We start from the raw sequence: 27,565 nt of genomic DNA, 5'->3' as shown, positions 1-27,565 counted from the left end.
CTGGGGAAAGTGGGATTAGGCTGGATAGCTCTTTTTCGTCCGGCAGACACGATGGTCCGAATGGCGGCCTTCTGTGCCATAAATTTCTCTGATTCTATGATCTAGTGGCCGACTGAGAATGTCTGACTACTACAATATACAAATTTTGATTTAAGTTTGAAGAATTGCAACATAAGGGGTAAAGGCCCAGTGCTGTCTCACCAAGACTTATAATTCTTCAGCATTTAATTATTTTTTAGTTGTCTCACTAGAGTTTTAAAGCTTTGCGCTTATGGAGCTAATTTAGAATGGAGACGCGCCAGCCATGCCTCCTGTCTGTAGAATGAGCAGAACACATTGTTTTGTGATGCAAGGATGCCTATTACAATGCATTCACACTCCACAAGCTTAGAATCTGTAGAGTCAAAACTGGTTTGCACAAACGTTAAACTTGGGAGTGTAAATCGGGTGCAAAGGCCCAAACTGACTGCTGGATTTGTTAGTGCTATGGGACTTTCCGTTTCATTACTATTCAGGCTGCATTTACTCTATCCCATATACACACCACATATACCTTGCAATCGCAGCGTCAGTGTGAAGTGTACTGTAAATGTGCCCCATGTGTCACATTCCTGCCTTGATTGCAAACTTGCAGCTAGAGTATTTTTTTAAAAATTTATTATATGAGGGACAAATCGAAGCAGTGATGTTTGCAAGATTACTGGCACAGAAAGTAAGTTAAGACCGGAGATATCTGTTCTGGTGCTATTTCCTGTGCTGCGTTAGACTCCAGACTAAAAATCAACAATTGAAGCAGCTATCATTATACACTTCTGCTGAACTTCAGGCCTCCGTGGTGGTCGTGGACAGCTTGGAATAATACTTAATGGTCAAAGTGATGGATGTTAGAGCGGAGATGAAACACTTTCCATTTTAGGCACCCAGTATCAATACCAAATAGTTCTAGATCAGATATACCAGTGCAAACTAAAACTCCCTCTAACAATATGCCTCAGCTCCAACCTTGAGGGGACCTAGGAACTGGATTGAGACAAACCAAACGAATTACACATAGGACCTTCACAGCCAATAGCTAGAGCAGGCCTTAATTCCTTCAAGTCTGGGCCGGATTTAAACCCTCGCCTCAAAAGGCAAGAGGCAGGTCCAAATCACTGAAGTCTGGATCATCCAGGAAGGCACCACATTAAAATGACTTTACAATTAAAATCCCAAATTACTAAGAAACAGCAGAATATGTTTGGTGAGAGAGATTAGACTGGAGGCCCAAATTACACATAACTCCTTCAACGGGGCTAGGGTATAAAGCTCATGTGTTTCTGTTCATCACATAATTAGTTGCAGTAAGCTCAATGCATTTATTCAGAAAGGTTAAGAATCTATCAAAGTTATGATCTAAGCCACAGTTACTGCTGCATTTATCAAAATAATTTCCCCCCTGCTCAAAACATACTAGAAATAATTAGCAAACTGGCCTTGGGACAACAAAGCTTGTGTCAGTTCTCAATAAAAGTAAGACCAGTTATCGATACACAAGTTAAAACTCCAGTTACAAGAATCAAAAACTAATTTTCAACGTTATACAAGTCAATTCAATGTAATACATCCTCTCTAAAGAGATCTTAAAAGGAAAGTACAAGGTGGAAAATTTTAAACCCCTTTCCTCCCATAAAAAGTTATAAAAGTGCATAATGAAATTAAGGCCCGTGTATACTTTAGGAGACATGTCTAGCATTTAAAGTACTGTAAGTATATTGTACTTAGGAAAAGGTAGCTTCCCCACAGCTTTATTTTACCTATACTCATTCGTATAATCAAAGTCCTGTTTGTTGTGTGTGGGCTTGAGAAAGTCGCATTCAATGACTCCTATGACACCCACTCCCATGTTGTTTGCCTGAAAGGAAATATTACAATGGGTTCATATTATCATTGTAGGTTCAGATGTCAAATGCAAATTATAATTTCAAACCACGATTGGTCTTATAATTTATAAATATATACTTACTCTGAGCTGACAGCCAACTTTCTCGTAAGATTTAATCAGTCGGTTTTTATGGTACATCATTATCCCATAATGCTCTTTGTTTCTCCAATTAAAGCCAAAGGTTATTTTTATGTTTCTGTTCTTTGAAGAGCATTAAGGAAATTACAGTAGAGCCATAACTATCATGGAAGTTAAAGAATGGGCAGCCATATTTTTAGTGTTCTTTTTCAAACTCCAAGTAAAAATAAAGACCTAAATTTTCAGAGTTACACTAGCTCCCTGGTGTAATTGATGGAATTTAACAGAACATGTCAGTTCCTCACATGCCCCTGCCTCTACCAGCCTGAAGTGGTAGAATATGTTACCCAAATATGAACAGGTGTATTTAAATACCATACCAATTATAGGAAACTCTTTCATCCGGCACTAATGGGACTGGCATGGTGCTGGTTTATCAAAAAGTCCAGATTACAGAGAGGTATACCCCGTACACAGCCACAGATCCAGGCTTCCCTGTTGCTTAGCAACAGGTGCAAGAACCCCGGCCACAGATCCAGGCATCCCTGTTGCATAGCAACAGGTGCAGGAACCCCGGCCACAAGATCCAGGCGTCCCTGTTGCTTAGCAACAGGTGCAGGAACCCCAGTTACAGGGCCACAGATCCGGGAACGGGCACTAATATGAAGTAAAACTTACCTGAACCTACTCCTGAATTTTGCCGGTTAACAGAGATTTCCGGTTATTTAGGTGCTGGTAAATTGAGAGTTTCCTGTACATAACTTCTGTCATTATGCCCTAGCAACATTGGAGGCATGGAATGCATAAAATGTTGCCACGGGTGACGGAGGGAGAATTAAAAAATTGAAGGACTGCCTTAGCCTGTGCAAGCAGGGTGTCCTTCCTCAATTATGTAACAGAGGAGGACACCAAAAGTTGGCTGGGGTCGGGGGTGCAACTTTGTGGCGGGGAGAATTCGCGCCACAACAAAGGTACTCGACCAAAGCGGAAAACGTATGGCTGCTGCACCACTCCTACCCCAAAATTAATATAAATTTTAAAGTTTCGAGGAAATCACCATTTACTGTCACTAGAATTTCAGTAAAGCACGCATGGCGGGCAGGTAAAATTACAACTTGAAGTGAACTCAAGTTATGTCTCGAGACAGAATCCCATGCTGTAAAAGACTAAGATGAAATACTAATGGTTACAGATTAATCATTGATGCGGATAGTAGTGGGAGCTATTTGAGGTGCTGAATTAAAAGCATAATTTAAAGACACACCAGCAAAAGTTTAAGTGTTTTGAAACCACTACATAAATAATAACATGCAAATTAGCTGCTGTGTACACCTATAAAACAGCAGTGACTACACCTGCACTTTGGGATGTCCTTAGGGAGTGAAAGGCACTATTCAAGTTATTACTTTTCTCTAAAGCCCGATAACAAATACTGAATTATGAAAAATTGAGCTAATTCTTCAACTTCCAATTCTCTTTAGGTGCTGCCTCATTCATAATTCTCTTAACAAAGAGGATGGTCAAGTATCCTGCATTCTCATCACTAATAATCCAGTTCTAAAATAAATCACTAGGTTGCAGCGAGAGTTACCCTCGGATTTCTGTCCCTGAAAGGAAACATCAGTCTTTCACTTAGCATAGTCTAGATTAGGAGCTCAGCATGTGGCTGTGGACCTTCACCCTACCACTTCATGCTAGACAGCACAATGCAACATTGATTTACTGTTAAAAATTCTCATTCGGCTCAATATTTCAGCAGGAGAGATGTATACTTTTTTATATAAATAGGCATATATTTTATAATACACAAGTCGTCCTTTAGGAGAACTTTAATTAAATTAAAGATACTTCAAAAAGGATACAATAAAACTTGGTTTGTATATATCATGTTCAATATAAGCAAGACTCTTAGAAATAAGCTGAGTTTTGACTTTCTTTCCCAGAAGAATGATTTGCATCCGTGGCTTCAGGTATAAAACACTACAATAAGCCTGAAAACAAAATGTAAATGCGTAAGCACCAATTGGACTATATCGCAGAAGTAAGCTTTAAATATTCTATGCTCACCTCATGAATGTCACCTATAGGGAAACAAATTCAGTGAATTTCAAATAAAAACAGAAAATGCTGGAAATACTCAGGTGGTCAGGCAGCATCTGTGGAGAGAAACAGTTAACGTTTCAGGTCGAGGACCCTTCGTCAGAACTGGAAAAAGTTAGAGATGTAACAGATCAGTGAATTTCAAATTCTCAGATTAGGTGAATAGGTTAATGGCACAAATGAAAAACTGTGTAATAGAATGGAACAGAATATTAGAAGAAAGCTTCCTCAAAGGCAACTTAATAGCAATACTCACTTAACAGCGATTAGTCTCCACAGAAAGCCAGATTTTTAAGTCTTTAAAACACAGCATTTGTCAAATATATATTTTAAATTGCCATGGCAGAAAAATTCTAATTGATACAGTACAACCAGAAATAAAACAATTCAACGGTGACAAGGCTTCTTTAATCAGATACTCAAATCCCAGTTCCAAACTGCCTAATCTTCCATATTCAGCAAAATTATCAGCAATTTCTAAACTTGCTAGGAAATTTTTATTTTAACTTACTCTTAATGAATCGTCACTTTCGGGCACAATTTGGTCCATCCGTTCTTGCCTTTTGTATTTTCTCTTCCCTGAGCTGTCGTCTAAAATATCTCCAGGGATTCTGATATCGTACTTGTCAGACTCGAAGTCAAACTCTGGCTTTCCATCCTTGGTTCTTGAAATAAAATAACACCATTAACCCTGTGGCTTATTTCAGTGCATGAACTTTCATTCCAGAAATTTAGCCAAACTCTTGCAAACAGTTACAGCTATTATAACTGGCATTCTTATTAGAGCAAAGAAGGTTAAGAGGAGATTTCATAAGAGTTCAAATTATATGGGATTTTGATAAGATAAATGGAGCAACCCATTTCCATTGGTCAGTGACTAGAGGGCATCATTTTAAGATCACCACCAAATAAATGGAGAGGGTTATAATTTTATTTATAACCCAGAGGTTGTTAGGACATGGAATCAGAAACAGTGGTTGAAGTAGAATCCATAATGGCTTTGAAAAGGGAACTAGATCAATGTTTGAAAAATATATATATATTTTTTTTTAATATAAAAGGGCACGAGGGAAGGGCTGGGGACTGGGACTAAGTAGATTGCTCAGAGAGCCTGCAGAGGTGTGGTAAGCCAAATGGACTCCTTCTGTGTTGCAACATTTTATGGTGCCATGATTGTATCCGACACCAGAAAGTGAGCTGTTCAAAATGCTTAAGTAAAATTGTATAGATTAGTACGATCTACTGCATCTCGTATCTAATCCTACCATGACATTCATCTCTATAGCAAAAATTGTTATATAGGTCAGGTACCAACTAACAAAGTTTAACTTACTTTCTTACATTCCAAATGATAATCCTTGTTCCTCGTTTTCCAGAAATAGCGTCCAGTTCTGCCTGGAGCTCCTTTTCCGTGTTGAATAAAGAATGCTGTAAAATTGCTTTCAAACTTGACTGCATGTTCTCCATTATAAGCTTTTGTAAGACTTGTATTAAGGAATATAACCATATCTTCAAATATACAACAATCAGTTTTTAAACACATGTAGCACATCAACATCGCTCAAATTCCCATGATTTTTAGCCAATTAGAACAGTTACATTGCCCAAAATTTTAAGGCACTTTCAAAGACTACTTTCAATATAAAATACAATAATGCATAAAAATTGGCATCTGGAACCAGGAGGACTGCTGAGCCCTACTCAACACATGGAGCTGCTGTCTTGCAACCAGGACATTTGACAAGGCAGGTTTCTCAGACTCCAAATGTGGAAATTCTTAAGAAATAGCTGAAAATTATACTTCTAGTGGTAGCAAAGTAGAAAATATTACTTCCCCCCCATCCCCATGTAGTTCTCATTTAACCTTGTAGCAAATCTGATCCTCTAACTGGATGTGAATCTTAGGCATAGAAACATAGAAGATAGGAGCAGGAGTAGGCCATTCGGCCCCTCCAGCCTGCTCCGCCATTCAATGCGATCATGGCTGATCATCCAAATTCAATACTCTGTCCCTGCTTTCTCCCCATACCCCTTGATCCCTTTAGCCTTAAGAAATATATCCAACTCTTTCTTGACTATATTTAATGAACTGGCCTCCACCGCCTTCTGTGGTAGAGTGTTCCACAGGTTCACCACTCTCTGGGAGACGAAATTCCTCCTCATTTCTGTCCTAAAAGGCCTACCCTTTATCCTTAGACTGTGTCCCCTGGTTCTGGATGTGTCCCCTGGTTCTGGATCAAATAAGAACAATCTGATCGTATGACTAAATGTTAAGAGGAAGCGTTTGATGCTAGGTTAAACCGTTAGAGAGAATATACAAGCAGTTTGCAGAACCGTAAATCTGAAAAGTAAAATTCTATCACAAATCCCCCAGCGGCTCAGCAAGTGATAGCTGAGCCACGCAGAAGGTCCCACATTTAATCCTCAGACTGCGTTGAGTTAGCTGCTCTCAGCCGAGGTAGCAGAAAGGAACTGGCCTCAGTATCCTTGAATTAGAGGGGGCGAATTATTAACAAAAAAGCGCCAAACTTCCCGTTTCTGATCACAGTTACAGCAACACGTGCACTTTGGGCAAGGACAGGATCAGGTCATGATGTCCCTAGCCCCACCCAGTGATCAAGTCACTAGTCGGCACTCGCAGGCAAGGCTCACCAGTGACTGAGGCCCACTTGGGCAAGGAATCAGAGGGCAATTATTGCTTATGAAACCATACATCAGCAAGGAGTGACTGCCTTGAGGAAATGGGAGAGAAAACTGGCAGGAAAAACAATAAATGCAAAACCATTGAATATCTAGTAAACCTTAAAAAAAAAATTTTTTTTAAATCTACAGAGCATCAACATACTATGCCAGGAAGTGGTGGAATGAGAATTCATAACCACGATATCTAACATGGAGCTCATTTGCCCAGCTAAAACACCTCATGGAGATGCCAAGTATACACCAGCCACTTTCAAACAGGGAGGAAAGAAGCTGCACATCTCCTAGCAACCATTTTGAGAACAGCAGCAGTCCCACTCACCCACTATGTTGAAGCTGGTGTAGGAAGACCAGCAGAAAATGAAAGGGGAGAAAATGCAATACCTTAAATAGTGAGTGTCTTTTAAATAAAGAACAAATTTCATTAAAAAAAGGATATTGTTATAGTTGAACGAAATAATCGGTACAATCACATTTTCTGCTTTTACCGCTTCAAGGTAATTCTGAGACAAGAAGCCTACACTACACGTTTCTCCATTTTTTGTGAAAACCATTGCATCTCTTCCCAACCGCATAGATCCAGACTTGAAACCATTGCCATAAAGCCCAACAGGAGCGTGACCATTCAATGTAACTTTGTCACTGAATCCAAAGCTGGGAGGGAAGAGAAAGAAATTTACATTAAAATCAAAAGGATTAAAAAGGTTTCAAGCTAAAATAGTACATCACTTTTCACATTTTAAACAATAGACTTCCATAATCCCAAAAATACAATAGCAAATACAACAACAACTTGTATTTATATAGCACCTTTAACATAGTAAAACATCCCAAGGCGCTGCACAGGAGTATTTTAAGACAAAGAATTTGACACCGATCCACATAAGGATAAATTAGGGCAGGTGACCAAAAGCTCGGTCAAAGAGGTAGGTTTTAAGGAGCGTCTTAAAGGAGGAAAGAGAGGTAGCGAGGCGGAGAGGTTTAGGCAGGGAATTCCAGAGCTTAGGGCCCAGGCAACAGAAGGCACGGCTGCCAAAGGTCGAGCGATTATAATCAGGGATGCTCAAGTGGGTAGAATTAGAGGAGCGCAGATATCTCGGTGGGGGGGGGTTGTGGGGCTGAAGGAGATTACAGAGATAGGGAGGGGTGAGGCCATGGAGAGATTTGAAAACAAGGATGAGAATTTTGAAATCGAGGCGCTGCTTAACTGGGTGTCAATGTAGGTTAGCGAGCACAGGGGAGAGGGGCGAACGGGACTTGGTGCGAGTTAGGACACAGGCAGCCGAGTTTTGGATGACCTCAAGTTTACGTAGGGTGGAATGTGGGAGGCCAGCCAGGAGTGTGTTGGAATAGTCAAGTCTAGAGGTAACAAAGGCATGGATGAGGGTTTCAGCAGATGAGCTGAGGCAAGGGCGGAGACGGGCAATGTTACGGAGGTGGAAGTAGGCGGTCTTTGTTATGCTGCGGATGTGTGGTCGGAAGCTCATTTCAGGGTCAAATATGACAGCAATGTTGCGAACAGTGTGGTTCAGCCTCAGACAGATGTTAGGGAGAGGGATGGAGTCAGTGGCTAGGGAACGGAGTTTGTGGTGGGGACCGAAAACAATGGCTTCGGTTTTCCCAATATTTAACCTTAGAAAATTTTTGCTCATCCAGAACTGTATGCCGGACAAGCAGTCTAACAAGTTAGACACCATGGCGGGGTCGAGAGAACAAGTAGTGAGGTAGACACCAGAGGTAACGATGAGGTAACAAAATCATGAAATATTGCAAGTAGGGGCTTGAGAAGTTAAAATTCATGGTAAATCTTAAATGACAGATGAAAAAGTAGAACACTGCAGTTATGCATGAATCGTTACAGGCCTTTCCACCATTCAGTGTCACTAGGGAATATGTGGGATGCCCTTTATATTGTATACATAAATATGATTACATAGCTTTAGCCTGCACACGTTGGACTGATGACAGTATATTCTGGAAAGGAGCAGTTACATTGCTGGGTGATTTCTGCCTTTCTAAAGGGATTAAGAATCCACACAAAACATTATTTCCACAACACTATCACATACACCAGTAGCCAAGTATTCTGACTCAATTACAGATGCAAAATAATATGTTAATGGTATTAGATGAAGTAGGGTGGGAGGTGCTCTTACAAGTTAAAGCACACTGCAGGTACAGAACTCGTTTGTCCAACTAGTTTCAGCCTCCCGGGAATTTCCAGTACTTCTGTCAATTCCTAAAATTGTACAAATTACAGTCTAGGTCATTAAGATTATTCAGTGCTTTCTCTTCAAGTGGAGGTATCCAGCACAGTCCCATAACTGTGCAATCAGAGCTACTACTGACAACGTTAAGCTGTTGCTTGCACCAACACAGGATGGCCACATGTAAAGTTCAACCACAAAGGCAGAGCAGTACATCATTCAAAGTTGCTCCGTTCAAATTGTTGGATAATTTTTTTTTTTTTTTTTTTAAAAAGCATAAAAACTTTGAATTACAGGAAACTTTGTGATATCCGGCACCGACGGGACCGAGCTGTTGCCTATCTACCAAAACTGCCGGACAAACCAGCGTTAATGTTGAAGCATACGGAGATTTGCAGCTCCGTATCTGGCAACAAACACTGTTGCTTAGCAACAGCTTCTAAACAGTTGGCCGTACCTTGGAAGCGTCTCTGTAGCTTAGCAACAGCTTCAGAGAGACTTTGCAGTGCCTGACTGTTGAAAAAAATAAGCCACGAGAAGAAAAAAAAACCCGAACAAAACGGCTCCTGATTTCTGCCGGTAGATTGAGGTTTCCGGACATACAGGAAACTTTGGTTTATCTGGAGGTTGTATCAGGAATAGAGTGCACCTCCATGGTATTCTCTCTGAATCTTTAGAACCAAAGCAACAACTTACCTCAACATTTTGTGCAACTTGTCTTGATTCATCCCCTGGCCATTGTCAGCAAATGTCAAGCAAATTTGTTGTTTTATTACAATCTTATCAATCCACATCTGCTTTGCATTTACGTCTGGGTCATATGCATTATCTAGAAAAGTAAAACAGAAGTGAAATAATGGAACAAAAACACATTAAGTAAACTCACTTTAGATGTTATTCTTGCACAAGTAGTACTTTTTCACAAAACCACTTCTACAGTAACATGCAGAACAACATACCTTAAAGTGTAAAAGCAATGTTGGCAGCTTTTCGCATGAAATCCAAAAAGGATCACTATATTTTTAACAAAGGACCCATGGCAGTGAGAATCAGTCTGGTCTAACAAACCAGAGAATGGATTCCACTAAACTGTATTACATGTGCATAAAGTACAGGAGATAACATTTTAATTTCTATATTAGTGAATCCAGGGACATTAAAAAAGCACTACAGGGTAAATGTACACCTTCAGTTTGAGTTAGTTGTTGGTAACCTCTGCTGATGAAGAAATCTATATCCTTCGGACTATCTACTTCTGTCGTTCCTTAAAATGAAGACCAAGAAGTGAAATTTCTGGACAACACTGCACTAATCTGATGAACTGATTATTCAATTCATTGCTGTTTGTAGAACCTTGCTATATGCAGATTGGCTGCCACGCTGGTCTATACTAGAAAAGTAATTAATTGACTGCAAGCACTTTGGGACATCCCAAGTTCATGAAAGACCCTATATAAATGCAAGTTTACTCTTCCTTTATAAAGCCTTAATAATTAAGTAACAGTTCTAAAGATGGTCAGATGACAAACAAGGCAGGTTGAAGGAAGTCGTGTACCAGTGCTTCATCAGCTAGCAATTTTAATAGTTTAACTGATGTGGTTAAACAGACTGGTTGCTGGGATGGGGGGATTGCCCTATGAGTAGAGATCGAGCAGACTAGCCTATATTCTCTAGAAGAATGAGAGGTGATCTCATTGAAACATACAAAATTCTTACAGGGCTTGACAGGGTAGATGCAGGGAGGGTGATTCCCCTGGTTGGGGAGTCTAGAACCAGTCTCGGAATAAGGGATCGGCCATTTAGGACTGAGATGAGGAGAAATGTCTTCATTCAGAGGGTGGTGAATCTTTGGAATTCTCGACCCCAGAGGGCTGTGGAGGCTCAGTCGTTGAGTATATTCAAGACAGAGATCGATAGATTTTTGAATATTAAAGGAATCAAGGGATATGGGGATAGTACAGGAAAGTGGAGATGAGGTAGAAGATCAGCCATGATCTTACTGAATGGTGGAGCAGGCTCGAAGGGCTGAACAGCCTACACGTGCTCCTACTTATTATGTTCTTATGATTTTGCTACAGTGAAACTTTCTGAAAATAATTCCTTATACAGGCACAGGAAGCTGATTAGACTGGCAGGACACTTCAAACTAAATACTAAAACAAGAACCAAGAATCCTTCAATGTGCAATGAGGTTACAACTTTGACTCTCAAAGACAAAGCTGTAGTAAAAGCTCAATAATTTGACAATAGGAATCCCCAAATTAAGACCATGAACAGAAATATTAGAACCCAATTGAAAATCTTTTGTGGTGAGAAAGAATGTTGTGATTTGGTCCTGGGATAGTCTATACCATGCCACTACTTACACAACCATTCCTATTGTGAACACAAGTTTAAAACCCAGTTTCTCACACTACCTTCACTTAACTAAGACCAAAGTCACACAGATAAAAGGAGAATATTTTAAACTTTCACAAAAAAAGGGATAGAATAGATATGTTGGAAGGTACTCTCAATGTCTTCACCATACCATCAACCATCTCCAACCCAAAAAACAGAAACAGAAAGCCTGAAAGAAAACTGCGCAATTAAAAAAAAAAAAATAGGGAGAGGGAGAACCAAAAAAAGATGAAGGGAGAGAGAACTAGAAGAGACAAGATACAATCAAAAGAGAGGAAACAAAAAGCTGCAGTAGAGACAGGTCAGATACAGAACCTATCCGCTGATTTACTATGAGCAACACCATGGGAAATATATAAAACACTTCATAAATTTTAACTGATTACGCAGAAAAATAAAATATGTTGGGGAAATAAAATGTTAAGAAACAAAATAAAACCGGACGATGGTGACTAATTGACATGAAAGGAGCTCAGTAGGGCAACCACAACAGCAAAAATCATGTAGGCCTGTGAAAATTTAGCAGCACTTAGTTGTGATAGTGTAGTAAGACGAATCCTCAGCTTTTGTCAGTTAACATGACAGTGTAACCTCTAAATCACAGTAAATTAGAAAAAAAGGACACTTTTGCAAGTGCATGTAGAATCAGAGAACGGCGCAGCACAGAGAATGGCGCAGCAGAGGGGGAGGCCTTTCAGCCCATGCCTGCTCTTTGGTAGAGCTATCCAATTAGTCTCACAACCCTAACAGAAAATGCTGGAAATACTCAGCAGGCCAGGCAGCATCCGTGGAGAGAGAAACAGAGTTAACGTTTCAGGTCTGGGACCCTTCATCAGAACTGGAAAAAGCTGGAGATGTAACAGATATTAAGCAGGTGCAGAGACGGGGGCGGGGGGTTTAGGAGGGGAGGAATAGAAATACAAAAGTACAGGGTGTTCTTTCTAAGAGGCAGGAAAGATAAAATGTTGCAAATGGGAATGGCAAAAATCATACTGCATGAAAAATGGGGGCAGGGATAATTATCTGAAATTGTTGAACTCAATGTTGAGTCCGGCAGTCTGCAAAGTGCCCAATCGAAAGATGAGGTGCTGTTCCTCGAACTTACGTTGAGTTTCATTGGAACAATGCAATGAAGCTCAACGTAAGCTCGAGGAACAGCACCTCATCTTTCGATTGGGCACTTTGCAGCCTGCTGGACTCAACATTGAGTTCAACAATTTCAGATAATTATCCCTGCCCCCATTTTTCATGCAGTATGATTTTTGCCATTCCCATTTGCAACATTTTATCTTTCCTGCCTCTTACAAAAGTACAGGATGTTCTTTCTATTTCTTCCTCCCCTCCTAACCCCCCCCCCACCCCCCTTCTCTGCACCTGCTTAATATGTTACATCTCCAGCTTTTTCCAGTTCTGATCAAGGGTCCCAGACCTGAAAGGTTAACTCTGTTTCTCTCTCCACGGATGCTGTCTGGCCTGCTGAGTATTTCCAGCATTTTCTGTTGTTATTTCAGATTTCCAGCATCCGCAGTATTTTGCAATTATATGAGTCCCACAACCCTGTTCTTTCCCCACAGCTCTAATCTTTTTCCCCTTTAAATATTTACCCAAATCTCTTTTGAATGTTACTATTGAATCTGTTTCCACCACCCTTTCAGGCAGTGCATTCCAGATCACAACAACTCGGTGTAAAAAAAAGTATCCCCATGCTGCCTCTGGTTCTTTTGCCAATCACCTTAGATCGGTGTCCTCTGGTTATCGACTCTTCTGCCACTGGGCATCAGTTTCTCCTTATTTACTCCATCAAAACCAATCATGAGTTTGAACAACTAGCAAATCTCCTCTTAACCTTCTCTGCTCCAAGGAGAACAACCCCAGCTTCTCCAGTCTCGCCACATAACTGAAGTCACGCACTCCCAGTACCATTCTACTAAGCCTCCTCTGCACCCTCTCCAAGGCCTTGACATTATTCCTAAAGTGTGGTGCCCAGAATCAAACACAATACAGGAAACTCTCTAATAACCGGCACAATTCTCACTCCGAAAGAGTTTTGTTTTACTGTTAAGTAATTAAAGAGTTATGGATTACCCTCAACTGGCATTACTGCACTAAATCAAGCATCTTCCACCATCCATTTAACACAAGATTCGGTAGGTGAGTACCCAATTATACTGCACATTTCTTGATTTTTTTATTTTTGTTTGTTAAAAATAGCCTTGGTAGATATACCTCTCCGTTATCCGGAATTTTATCAACCTGTACCATCCCGGTCCCGGATACCAAAGAGTTTCCTGTAGTCGAGGTGAGGCCTAACCAGTGTTTTATAACATCTGTGCTCTATCCCTCTACTAAAAGCCAAGGATCCTACATGCTTTTTTTTTTAAACCAGCCTTCTCAACTTGCCCTGCCACCTTCAACGATGTGTGTACATATACCCCCAGGTCTCTGTTCCTGCACCCCCTTTATAATTGTACTATTTTGTTTATATTGCCTCTCTTCATTCTTCTGACACAAATGTATCACTTCTCTGCATTAAATTTTATCTGCCATGCGTCTGCCCATTTCACCAGTCTTTCTATGTCCTCCTGAAATCTGTTACTGTCCCTATTGTTTACGACACTTCCATGTTTCATATCACCTGCAAACTTTGAAATTGTGCCCTGTATACCCAAGTCCAGGTCATTAATATACATCAGAAAGAGCAGTGGTCCTAATACGGATCCCTGGGGAACACCACTGTGGACTTCCCTCCAGTCTGAAGAGCAACTGTTCACCACAACTCGCTGCTTTGTCCCTTAGCCAATTTTGTATCCATGCTGCCACAAAAGGAAAAGTGGCCCAGCCGTGGCTAACAAAAGAAATTAAGGATAGTATTAGATCCAAAGAGGAGTCATATAAAGTTGCCAGAAAAAGTAGCAAGCCTGAGGATTGGGAGCAGTTTAGAATTCAGCAAAAAAGGACCAAGAGATTGATTAAGAGGGGAAAAATATAGAGTATGAGAGTAAACTTGACTGTAAAAGCTTCTACAAGTATGTAAAAAGAAAAAGATTAATGAAGACAAATGTAGGTCCCTTACAGTCAGAAACAGGAGAATTTATAATGGGGAACAAGGAAATGGCAGAGCAATTAAACAAATACTTTGGTTCTGTCTTCACAGTAGAGGACACAAATAACTTCCCAGAAATACGAAGGAACCGAGGGGGAAAAATTCAGTTATTTGCGCCTCGTTAGCGCCTTAAGAGGGCGCCAATTGGGGCGCAAAGCAACTAGAGGCCGCTTGCGAAATTAACTAGACATTTTGCGGCGGCACTAAACACTACCGCCACGATCTCCTGCGCCGGCAGCTTGTGACGTCAGTCGAGTGCGCAACGCCCCGTTAGCACCGCGGACCAGATATTGAGTGGCGCCCCCTGCCTTACCTCCTGCCGCTAGCAACAACAGGTTGAGGGGAGCGTTGTGCTGTCAGAAAGGGACTAGGGGAGTGCTATTTAAAGGCGACCGCTTCCTGCCTTTTTTTGGTCAGTGACATTTTTGCACCACGCAGTCCGAGAGAGAGAGAGAGACACACCTCTGGAGAGATTCAACGCTGTGTGAAGGAGTTTTGGGTACTGAGCAGCACTTTGCAGGTTTATTTTGATTTGCCCTTCCTTGCTTCGCCAGCACTCTGAGGTAGCGCCTTACTCCTCGGCATTTGTGCCTTAAGACAGGTGTGAAGCGCCTGATTTCGCGCTCCAATCACCGCCAGGGGCGATAAAAGCCAAGTTTGCTGTCAGAGGTGATAATTAGCGTCAGGCGCTAAACTTTGCGCACGGCCGATAACGGCGCCCCAACGGGGCGATACTGAATTCCATCCCCCCCCCCCCCGCCAGGGTCTAGTGAGAAGGAGGAATTAAAGGAAATTAGTTTAAAAAGTGCTGGAGAAATTAATAGGACTGAAAGCTGATAAATCCCATGGGCCTGAAAATCTGCATCCCAGAGTACTAAAAGAGGTAGCCATGGAAATAGTGGATGCATTGGTTGTCATCTTCCAAAATTCTATAGATTATGGAACAGTTCCTGCAGATTGGAGGGTGGCAAATGTAATTCCACTATTTAAAAAGAGAAAACAGGAAACCACAGGCCGGTTAACCTATCAATAATAAGGAAAATGCTAGAGTCTATTATAAAGGATGTGATAACAGGACACTTAGAAAATATCAACAGGATTAGACAAAGTCAACATGGATTTATGAAAGGGAAATCGTGTTTGACAAACCTACTGGAGTTTTTTGAGGATGTAACTGATAGAATAGATAAGGGAGAACCAGTGGATGTGGTGTATTTGGATTTTCAGAAGGCCTTTGATAAAGTCCCACGTAAGAGGTTAGTGTGCAAAATGAAAGCACATGGGATTGGGGGTAATATACTGGCATGGATTGAAAATTGGTTAACAGACAGAAAACAGAGTAGGAATAAATGGGTCTTTTTCGGGGTGGCAGGCGGTGACTAGTGGGGTACCGCAGGGATCAGTGCTTGGGCCCCAGCTATTCACGATATATATCAATGATTTGGATGAGGGAACCAAATGTAATATTTCCAAGTTTGAGGACGACACAAAACTAGGTGGGATTGAGTTTTGAGGAGGATGCAGAGAGGCTTCAAGGCGATTTAGACAAGTTGAGTGAGTGGGCAAATACATAGCAGATGCAGTATAACGTGGAGAAATGTGAAGTTATCCACTTCGGTAGGAAAAACAGAAAGGCAGTGTATTATTTAAATGGTGATAGATTGGGAAATGTTGACGTACAGAGGGACCTGGGTGTCCTTGTACACCAGTCACTGAAAGCAAACATGCAGGTGCAGCAAGCAGTTAGGAAGGCAAATGGTATGTTGGCCTTCATTGCAAGAGGATTTGAGTACAGGAGCAAGGATGTCTTACTAGAGTTATACAGGGCCTTGGTGAGACCACACCTGGAGTACTGTGTGCAGTTTTGGTCTCCTTACCCAAGAAAGGATATACTTGCCATAGAGGGAGTGCAGCGAAGGTTCACCAGACTGATTCCTGGGATGGCAGGACTGTCGCAGGAGGAGAGATTGGGTTGACTAGGCCTGTATTCACTAGAGTTTAGAAGAATGAGGGGGGATCTCATTGAAACGTATAAAATTCTGACAGGGCTAGACAGACTGGATGCAGGGAGGATGTTTCCCCTGGCTTTGGGGGGGGTTCTAGAACAAGGTGTCACAGTCTCAGGATACGGGGTAGGACATTTAGGACTGAGGAGAAATTTCTTCACTGAGCGGCGAACCTGTGGAATTCTCTACCACAGAAGGCTGTGGAGGCCAAGTCACTGAATATATTTAAGAAGTAGATAGATTTCTAGACGCAAAAGGCATCAAGGGGTATGGGGAGAGAGTGGGAATATGGTATTGATAGAGGATCAGCCATGATCATATTGAATGACGGAGCAGGCTCGAAGGGCCAAATGGCCTACTCCTGCTCTTATTTTTTCCATGTTTCTATGTCCCTTCAATCACACGGGCTTTAATTTTGCTAACAAGTTTATTATGTGGTACTTTGTCAAACTCCTTTTAAAAGTCCACATACACATCATCTACCGCACTACCCTCATCCATTGTCTCAGTCACTTCAAAGAACTCAGTTAGTCAAACACGATTTGTCTTTAGCAAATCCATGCTGTGAATGTGAAGGGGAAACATTTAAAACAAGTAACTTTTACACCCAAGTGAAGAGATAAAGATAGCAGGATACAAGCAACTGTTTACTGACTTGGCTCAGCAGTGGTATCCAGTGTGGGAACACAAGATACAGCTAGCACGAGAAGGTGGAAAGCATGAGAAGGAACAGATGTTTCATTCCATGATTGTTTTCCATGGTGGTCAAACAATGAAAGGAACCTAATGAAGCTAACAAAGCTATTTATAACAAACTAAATTAAAATTCATGGGGAAATGAAAAGTACTGATGAGAAGAGATGAACTGAGTGAGACACTGCAAAATGTAAGATTCAGCAATACTGAGGACAGGTGTAGATAAGAATTGGGGCCTTTAGTTCCCACGCTTGTGTCAAAACTACTCGTGACATCTGCTGAGTCAGTAGAAGTGACAGTTCACAGAATCACAGAAACCCCACAGTGCAGATAGAGGCCATTTCGGCCCATCGAGCCTGCACCGACACATATCCCACCCGATCCCCGTAACCCCTACACCAACACATATCCCACCCTATCCCCGTAACCCCACGTATTTAATCCCCCTAACACTAAGGGTCAATTTATCATAGCCAATCAACCTAACCCGCACATCTTTGGACTGTGGAAGGAAACCGGAGCACCCGGAGGAAACCCACGCAAACACGGGGAGAATGTGCAAACTCCACACAGTCACCCGAGGCCGGATTCGAACCCGGGTCCCTGGCGCTGTGAGGCAACAGTGCTAAACTGTATAAGGTGTGTTTCAAGAAAGGCATAAACGTGTAACAAAACCCTCGGTCAGGTGAACTCAGCGTTAGGAACAACTTCAAATGGTGTTGCTCCTCGTCCCCAATGAGTCTCCTACTGGAGAGTGTATAGACTTATCGCTTGCTTGGATTATGTGTGTGCACAGTCCAATAAAATCTCTATCAAGCTGATGTGACTCAAGTCTCGAGCCTTTATTCATGGAGTGTGGATCCCTCAGACAACAGAATACACATCATAAAAAATGTACTTATATTAAGCATATATTTGTGTGTAGCACATGCCCTTTCTGCTTGTGTCACACTTGCGTGTGTGTCGGGCTTCAATTTTCAAATTTATTACACTGCAATCTGATTCAGTGCTGGTATGGTCCTCCTCGCATAATGTAGCCTCTAAGCCAGGTGACACCAAGCTATTGTTTGTTTACCTGTGATTGGCTGAAGTTGATCGTGTGATCCAGCCGCAACGCCCGAGTCTTGAGCCGCCAGTTATTGGTCTCGTTTCAAATCTCCAATAGTGTTGCATCGTTACTATTTCTTAAAGCATTCAAAGCACCTAAACAAGCTTAAATCCTGCTCCCGTTGATGGTAGCAACCCAGCTCGTGACTGTGAAGCTTGCATTCTCTAAAGGGGTTTCCCCACACAATCATGGGAAATCCTTCTGTCACCACCTGCACCTGTCAAGACCCCAAATCTGCAGCAGCTTCTACAAGAAGAATTCTACTACAAAACTATTTGTTTTCTGCCATCCTGGGCCCGCCACCACACCCATCGCCTACTGCAACCCTCTCCCACCGTCTAGGACCTTCGGCTAGAGCCCCAATCCCCATGGTTTTCAAAGTCAGTTGCCATGTTTAGGACATTACTGAAATGATGATTCTGCAATCCTGCGTTCCTGGTGAGGAGCGACACTTTCAGGGAGCACACCTTAGGAAAGCGTAGGTGCACATCCTGAGAAATCACCTCCATGAACATTATGGGTTGTTTATTCAGTTTCCTGAGATACATTTCTGTGAGTGCTACTAGGAATCTTGGATTGTGAAATCAACCCTCGTTACTGGAGTGCCACACAAAAATTGAGGCTTTAAGCATTGTTTTAAATGCTCAAAGCACTTAAATACCTTAAAGCAATTCCATTTGTAGCATAAATGGTCTCTGAATACTGCAAGATCCCTTACAGAAAGCAATGTATTATTTAACTAGCTGAATTTTAAATCAGAATCAGTGCGGGGGATGGGGCGGGGGCAGGATTCTCCACCAAATGAATTCATTCTGGTTTCAATATATAAAAGCCAGTAGAGACAAGCACAAAAGATGCCACTCAGGAATCAATGAGTGTGGATTCATAAACGAAACTGAAAGTTACCCACACGTTACTCAATTTTGTTTTAAACAACTCACGCATTAGATATGCTCGAAGATAAACCTTGACAACTCACACAAACAGGACAAACTACTTTTTTTCCTGCTGCAATCTCAGCTTTTCCAACCCAAGCGTAGCATTATCTCACCACCAATTGCTTTATATATTTGCTCCTCCCGATCTTTTCACCTTTAGATGACTTCACGCACTATGGGCCTTGCCCCTTCACTTGGATTTCGATATACAAGACACAAGAACGGTTTTATATACACACACACACACATTTACACATACATACATTATATATATATATAAATCCAGTGAAGAAAAAGGGGAGGCTTTTTTTTTATTTTGAAATCATCCTGATTTTCGGGGACGTTGGAGTTTTAAAGAGTATTTAAGAGAGTTGAGCATAGAGAGAAAACAACCCTCCTTTTCATTTGCAAACGATAATTCAATTAACAGTTAAGTCTGGGCGTGGGTGAAACGAGCCCTGGACCTGGCCCGCGTCCCCTGGCAGCACTCACCTATCAGCTCTGCCATCGCGCTGAAAGGCCAAGTGTGGCTGGTGGAGTTGGTGTGGAGGAACTTGGGGCTCAACTGTGTGTATAAATATATATATAAAAAAAAAGAGAAAAAGAGGAAACGGTTAATAAGCAGTGAAGGGAAAAAAATCCCAGATAAAATTGCGCGGCGCGCAATTCACCCACTTCCGACCGCCACCAAAACCCTCCCCTCACTCACACAGCAAAACAAGAAAACACACACACTGGGTCAAATTAATCTACACACACACAGTGGGTCAAATTAATCTCCGACCCACCCATGTCTATACGCCGACATACTCACGGCGCTCAGAGGAATGTCCTGCGGCCCCGCTCCTCCTCCGCCGCTCCGCAGGAAGGACGCGGCCATCTTGTTGCTGTCGGCTCTATTCAATGAGAGATAGGGAGAGGCGAGGTTTACGCACCCTGCCTTCCTCCACACTCAGCCCTCCCGCCGCCCTCAGCATCAACCGCCAGCCCGGCCGGGCCCAGACAACGCACTTCCGCCCACTGAGCCACGCCCACCAACTTCCGGTCAGCTCCAGCTGCCGCTGCCAGGCCCAGAGTTGCCCATTCAGCGATTTTGTCGCCAGCTTGAGCCACTTTTCCTTTCATCTAGCGACTTTTGTTTTTGACCTTAATTTGGCGATTTTATGCAAAAATCTAGCGACTTTTTTGTAATTTTTTCACAAATAATATAATAAGCAACTTTAATCAATTTTATAAGAAAAATAAATGTGTACTGAACAAAACATATTGTGTTAATTTACTCCGACTGTTTCAAGTTTGCGTGTGTGTATCTTGCGTGTCAAGCCCCTCGGGATATCACTGTCCCCGTACTGAACACGTCCGATACGTGATGCTTGCTTTGACAAGGCGGCACCGACCCGAGTCCCTCACCAATGACACGACGCCTTGCTCCTCAGCCAGTGTTCGTTCTAACTTGGTCCTGTGGCTTTTACAAATTAATTTTTTTACCCTTAGTGAAAATGAGCAAGAAATATACTCAGCGCTTTCGTGTGGAGTGGCTCAGTGACTAGATATAAGAACTGGCTTTACAATGTAGATCGAGATGATATGAAATGTTTTTGCAAGTATTGTAAGTGCACATTGGCAACCAAGTTAAGTGATATTGAAAAACATCGCAACAACCAAACACAAGAAAGCGGAAAAGCCATTCAGTTATCAGCGACAAAGTGTTCTCCCATTCAAAAAACTCAGTGATGATTCAAAAAAGGCAGAAGTGTAGCACTCTTTATAGCAGAACACTGCATTTAGAGTAATAGATCATTTGAGTGATTTTTGTAAAGCTTGCTTTGTTGATACCAAGGGATGTAGGGACCTTAAACTGCAAAGATCAAAATGTAGTGCAATAATTTGCAATGTCATGGCGCCACAGTTTATGGAAGATTTAAAAGCTGATTTAGGGAATAGAAACTTCAGCTTGATAATTGATGAGAGTAATGACATTTCCGTCACAAAGTTCTTGGGGTATAGTAATTAGATACGATTCTGATATTAAAAAGCAAGTTGTTGTAACTTTCTTAGATATGGTTGAACTCAGTGAGTGCAATGCAGATGCAATATGTGATGCTTTAAAAAAATCCATCAGAAATAATGGGTTAGATTTGCAAACACTTATTGCACTTGGGACTGATAATGCATCTGTAATGACTGGTTTTAATAATGGAGTCTATGCAAAGTTAAAGGCTGAGTTTCCTCACTTGCTTCTCATTAAATATGTGTCGCTCCTTGCAACTTGCAGTGTCTCATGCTGCCAGTGAATGCCTGCCACGGAACCTAGATTTTCTTATTAATGAAACATACAACTGGTTCACTCATTCCTCTGTTCAACAAGCAAGATACAAGAAGCTTTACACTTTGATAAATGATGGCTTGGCTCCCTTGAAATTAGTGCAGTTAGGTCAAACACAATGGATGTCAATTGAAGCTGCCATTGTGAGAATTTGGCAGCAGTGGATTTAACTTAAGACTCATTTTGAAATTACTAGAACAAAGAGAGTGCTGCTACACAGCAGAACTCTTATATTCAATGTTTTGTGATAAGACAAATTATGTGTTTCTTGGAGAAGTTCAAATGCTGAATAAGAAATTTGAAGCTGAAGTGCATGATCCTACTAAGTTGCTGAATGACTTGGTTCATATGATTGATTCTCTGTGTTCAAAGATCATTATTCCAGGAAAAAAAAGTAACTGAAAATACTGTAATTGAAAATCATTTGGATCCAAAGCCTTATTTGGGCTATAAATTTGAAAAAGAAATGTCAGACTAAATTTTCAGATGAGGAAAACAGAATCATTCGTGGTCAGTATATTAAGTTTGTTGTTGAACTCATACAACAATGTCCCAAACTCCTCCATCACCATCCCTGGGTATGTCCTGTCCCACCGGCAGGACAGAGCCACCAAGGATGGTGGCACAATGTCGGGAAGGAGTGGCCCTGGGAGCCCTCAACATTGACTCCGGACCCCATGAAGTCTCATGGCTTCAGGTCAAGCATAGGCAAGAAAACATGCTGCTGATTACCACCTACCGCCCTCCCTCAGCTGATGAATCAGTACTCCTCCATGTTGAACACCACTTGGAAGAAGCACTGAGAGTAGCAGGGGCACAGAATGTACTCTGGGTGGGGGACTTCAATGTCCCACTACTGACTGAGCTGGCCGAGTCCTGAAGGATATAACTGCCAGTCTGGGCCTGCAACAGGTGGTGAGAGAACCAACACGAGGGAAAAACCTACTTGACCTCGTCCTCACCAATCTACCTGTCGCAGATGCATCTGTCCATGACAGTATTGGTAGCAGTGACCACCGCACAGTCATTGTGGAGGCGAAGGGCTGGATTTTCATTCAGAAGTCGGGAAGGAGGCGGGACTACAACTTTCGGGTTGTGGTCCCGCCTCCATCGAGATGCGGCCAATCCACACGATTTTCACTTGATTGACCTTGTTGAGCCCGCCCAGCGGGCTCAGCAGGCCAATTAAGGGCCACCCGGCAACAGGTGACATCACAGACTGAAATTTCATCTGTCATGACATGTTAACAGCTGAAATATCAGTGTTTCACAGCTGTTTGAAGCTGTCAAACACTGACAGTCTTACTTCTAACCTGAGTCCTTCTACACAGACTCAGTTAGAAATCTCGCCGGCACTGAAAGCTGCAGGCTGTCACTTTTGACAGCTCGCGCCCATTCTGCTTTCTGTGCCGGCTGAATGATGGACTCCCGAAACCCAGAGGAAGGAAGGCTGTAAAGGTAAGTACAGGTAATTTAAACTTCTTTACACACTTTAGACACACCAAACACACTTACCTTTGCACTCATGCACCCATCACTCACCTGAACACCGACATCTCGACCCCTCCAAGTCCTTCATCCCAATGGCCCGCCTCCTCTAACCTGGCGTGGTTTGGAGGCGTCGGGAATCCCACACGACACCCCTCAAAATAGGGATTAGGCTAAAAACTGCCTGTTAACTACCTGTTAACAGGCAGTTAATTGGCACTAATCCCTTCCCGCCTCGGGTCGGCGGGTCCCAGTGTGGGGTGGGTACCCGCCTCCTTTGAAACTTACATGGAGGCGGGTTTTGGGCGGGATGGTGTCGGGACCCCCGAATTCGGGATTTTAGCCCCCCGCACGCCTAAAAGCCCACCTCACGACACACTGAAAATCGACCCCAAAGTCCCATCTTCACACTGAGGACACCCTCCATCGTGTTGTGTGGCACTACCACCGTGCTAAATGGGATAGATTCAGAACAGATCTAACAGCTCAAAACTGGGCATCCATGAGGCACTGTGGGCCATCAGCAGCAGCAGAATTGTATTCCACCACAATCTGTGACCTCATGGCCCGGCATATCCCTCACTCTACCATTACCATCAAGCCAGGGGACCAACCCTGGTTCAATAAGGAGTGTAGAAGAGCATGCCAGGAGCAGCACCAGGCGTACCTAAAAATGAGGTGCCAATCTGGGGAAGTTGCAACACAGGACTACAGGCATGCTAAAAAGCAGAAGCAGCATGCTATAGACAGGGCTAAGCGACCCCACAATCAACTGATCAGATCAAAGCTCTGCAGTCCTGCCACATCCAGTCGTGAATGGTGGTGGACCATTAAACAACTAACGGGAGGAAGAGGATCCATGAATATCCCCATCCTCCATGATGGTGGAGCCCAGCACATGAGTGCAAAAGACAAGGCTGAAGCGTTTGCAACCATCTTCAGCCAGAAGTGCCGAGTGGATGGTCCATATCGGCCGACTCCTGAGGTCCCCACCATCACAGAAGCCAGTCTTCAGCCAATTCGATTCACTCCACGTGATATCAAGAAATGACTGAGCGCACTGGATACAGCAAAGGCTATAGGCCCTGACAACATCCCGGCTATCATGCTGAAGACTTGTGCTCCAGAACTAGCCGCGCCTCTAGCCAAGCTGTTGCAGTACAGTTACAACACTGGCATCTATCCGACAATGTCGAAAACTGCCCAGGTATGTCCTGTCCACAAAAAGCAGGACAAATCCAACCCAGCCAATTACCACCCCATCAGTCTACTCTCAATCATCAGCAAAGTGATGGAAGGTGTCATCGACAGTGCTATCAAGCGGCACTTACTCACCAATAACCTGCTCACTGAGGCCCAGTTTGGGTTCCGCCAAGACCACTCGGCTCCCAACCTCATTACAGCCTTGGTCAAAACATGGACAAAGGAGCTGAATTCCAGAGGTGAGGTGAGAGTGACTACCCTTGACATCAAGGCAGCATTTGACCGAGTGTGGCATCAAGGAGCCCTAGTAAAACTGAAGTCAATGGGAATCGGGGGGAAAACACTCCACTGACTGGAGTCATACCTAGCACAAAGGAAGATGGTTGTGGTGATTGAAGGTCAATCATCACAGTCCAGGACATTGCTGCAGGAGTTCCTCAGGGCAGTGTCCTGGGTCCAACCATCTTCAGCTGCTTCATCAATGGCCTTTCCTCCAACATAAGGTCAGAAAATGGGGATGTTCGCTGATGATTGCACAGTGTTCAGCGCCATTCACAACTCCTCAGATAATGAAGCAATCCATGTCCGCATGCAACGAGACCTGGACGACGTTCAGGCTTGGGCTGATAAGTGGCAGGTAACATTCGCACCATGCAAGTGCCAGGCAATGACTATCTGCAACAAGCGAGAGTCTAACCACCTCCCCTTGACATTCAATGGCGTTACCATCGCCGAATCCCCCACCATCAACATCCTGGGGGTCACCATTGACCAGAAACTGAACTGGATCAGCCACATAAATACAGTGGCAACAAGAGCAGGTCAGAGGCTGGGTATTCTGTGGCGAGTGTCTCACCTCCTCACTCCCCAAAGCCTTTCCACCATCTACAAGGCACAAGTCAGGAGTGTGATGGAATACTCTCCACTTGCCTGGACGAGTGCAGCTCCAACAACACTCAAGAAGCTCGACACCATCCATGACAAAGCAGCCTGCTTGATTGGCATCCCATCCACCACCTTAAACATTCACTCCCTCCACCACCAGCGTACCGTGGCTGCAGTTTGTACCATCTACAAGATGCACTGCAGCAACTCACCAAGGCTTCTTCGGCAGCATCTCCCAAACCCGTGACCTCTTCCACCTAGAAGGACAAGGGCAGCAGGCACATGGGAACACCACCACCTCCAAGTTGCCCTCCAAGTCACACACCATCCTGACTTAGAAATATATTGCCAATCCTTCATAGTCGCTGGGTCAAAATCCTGGAACTCCCTTACCAACAGCACTGTGGGAGTACCTTCAACAGACAGACTGCAGCGGTTCAAGAAGGCGGCTCACCACCACCTTCTCGAGGGCAATTAGAGATGGGCAATAAATGCTGGCCTTGCCAGCGATGCCCACATCCCACAAACGAATTAAAAAAACAGCTTCGTCAATGCCTGCCGGACAAGGTTTCTGTCTTGCAGTCAATGTTATCTTTAAGTGTAGGTGAATTTCTGAATCCAATAAAGCCAAAAAAATCCTTGCTCTAGCAAAAACGTTTAACAAAGATGCAGCTTTGCTCACTGGTATTGATTTCCAATGGAAAAAAAATGCATTAAACTAAACCCATGACCGGAAAGCCCTGCAGCGGGTAGTCAAAACTGCCCAACGCATTACCGGCACCCGGCTACCGACCATAGAACATATATATCAGAAACGCTGCCTACGGAGGGCACGGTCCATCATCAAAGACCCTACCCACCCCAGCCACAGTCTGTTCGCCCTCCTACCATCTGGAAGACGCTACAGATGCATTCGCACCCGTACGACCAGATTTAGGAACAGCTTCTTTCCCAGGTCTGTCAACCTACTGAACTTCACAAATAAACACTAAAGCCTGCACATCTGCCGATGCACTTTATTATGGTCATATTTATGCTAATATATATGTACAAATGTATGTTGAAGTGTCCTAATCCAAATTGTACACTCTCGGGAGCCGCAAGCCTACATTTCGTTGTACTGCACTTGTGCACTAACAATGACAATAAAAGTTGATTTGCTTGGATTTGATTTGATGGACTGAAATCTCTGACACATTACGGCTTCGGGCAGAAATTGCAAGCTGCAGAAATGTCACGTGAAAATCCTTTTGAAGATCTTTCTCAGTTAGCTCTGAACAGTACTCGCATTACCTCATTCTAATGCTGACGTTGAGCTTGTGATCAGTCACGTGGACATTGTAAAATCAAAGCTACGTAGCAGAATGAATATCCGGACTTTGAATGCAGTTTTGGCCGTAAAATATGGGTTGCGGCGACATGGAAAATGTTGTTATAACTACGAACTGCCTAAAAGTGTGATAAGTAAAATCGGCGTATCAATGTTCGGCGGAACCAGGAAGTTCACAAGAACAAACAGCATGTGGTGACGTCATTGAGGACGACGTTCCTGATTGGATTTTTGCTGAATTCTATTGGTAAGTATTTTAAATAATATAGTAGCGATTTAAATATTTTTTTACTCTATTTACTAATATTATGAACTTGGGTGTTCACTGCCAGAGTTATAAGAAGTCCAATTTATTTATTTTATTTTGTTGGTAAAAGTTTTGTGTACTCTAGTGTTACATTTATTGATTCTAGTTGTTTATATATGTAATTTAATTGTAATTATTTGTAAGATAGAGAGCATTAAACTAATTATTAATTAGTAGTGTTAGGAAGAAAAGTTTGTATGGAAGGAATAGTCTTTTGGAGTAATTTTTACACTTTTTTATTTCTAGCGATATTTTTAATGACATTTCCTTTGAGTCTAGCGACATTTTAGCGACTTTTGAGGGTAGATCTAGTGACATTTACAACTCTGCTGCCAGGCTGGAGGTTGACTCTCTGCTCCACAGTCTGTGGCCATTGCCTTTCTCTTTTTTCCTGTGTGTCCATTCATTATGTTTATATTCTTCGAGACTCACCAATGTCTCGTACGGAAACAACATCCTATCTACGTGATTAATAGGATATTTTTAATTGGAGATGACCTGGACACAACTTGGCTTCTGATCAAAGGTCATCGATTTGAAAGATTAACTCTGATTTTCTCTCTCACAACAGAACATGCTGCCTGACCTGCTGAGTGTTTCCAGCATTTTTTTCTGTTTTATTTGCAGTCCCCCAGCCCCAGAGAGTTCCTGCACTGTCTGCCTTGTCCTACCCTGCCAGATGGCCACCCACTTACTATCCTCCTGAACTCTCTAATAGCTGCGGGGTGACCACCTCCCAGTACTTGCACGCCAGGAAATTCTCAGCCTC

The 27,565-nt window shown here is 42.8% G+C and overlaps 1 protein-coding gene across 5 annotated transcripts in view; it reads right to left on the bottom strand.

Annotated features, from left to right (window-relative positions):
• The window catches only part of LOC147107808 (MORC family CW-type zinc finger protein 3-like), a 51,791-nt gene extending 31,514 nt beyond the window's left edge, over positions 1 to 20,277 (bottom strand). For 2 of the 5 annotated variants that reach the window (XR_015080888.1, XM_086007134.1), the window contains exons 1-9: positions 20,072 to 20,277; positions 19,750 to 19,822; positions 9,703 to 9,835; positions 7,239 to 7,453; positions 5,433 to 5,577; positions 4,611 to 4,764; positions 3,862 to 3,990; positions 2,003 to 2,122; positions 1,794 to 1,891 (exon numbers count right to left, since the gene is read on the bottom strand). Coding sequence is in view for 4 of the 5 variants with exons in the window: in XM_086007134.1 (XP_085863260.1) it covers positions 1,794 to 1,891; positions 2,003 to 2,122; positions 3,862 to 3,990; positions 4,611 to 4,764; positions 5,433 to 5,577; positions 7,239 to 7,453; positions 9,703 to 9,835; positions 19,750 to 19,822; positions 20,072 to 20,137 (1,133 nt within the window). In the remaining variant the exon portion in view is untranslated. Of the gene's footprint in view, positions 1 to 1,793; positions 1,892 to 2,002; positions 2,123 to 3,861; positions 3,991 to 4,610; positions 4,765 to 5,432; positions 5,578 to 7,238; positions 7,454 to 8,955; positions 9,659 to 9,702; positions 9,836 to 19,749; positions 19,823 to 20,067 lie in introns of those variants that run through there. The other 3 variants (XM_086007135.1, XM_086007136.1, XM_086007137.1) reach the window with 3 other exon arrangements.
• Positions 20,278 to 27,565: the final 7,288 nt, after the last annotated feature.

This window comes from Somniosus microcephalus, chromosome 14 (assembly GCF_052327205.1).
Source record: "Somniosus microcephalus isolate GS21.2 chromosome 14, FLI_Smic_1.0, whole genome shotgun sequence".
NCBI classification, from domain to species: domain Eukaryota; kingdom Metazoa; phylum Chordata; class Chondrichthyes; order Squaliformes; family Somniosidae; genus Somniosus; species Somniosus microcephalus.
Note: the sequence above shows the minus strand (reverse complement) of the source record. Positions and strands in the feature narration are given on the sequence as shown.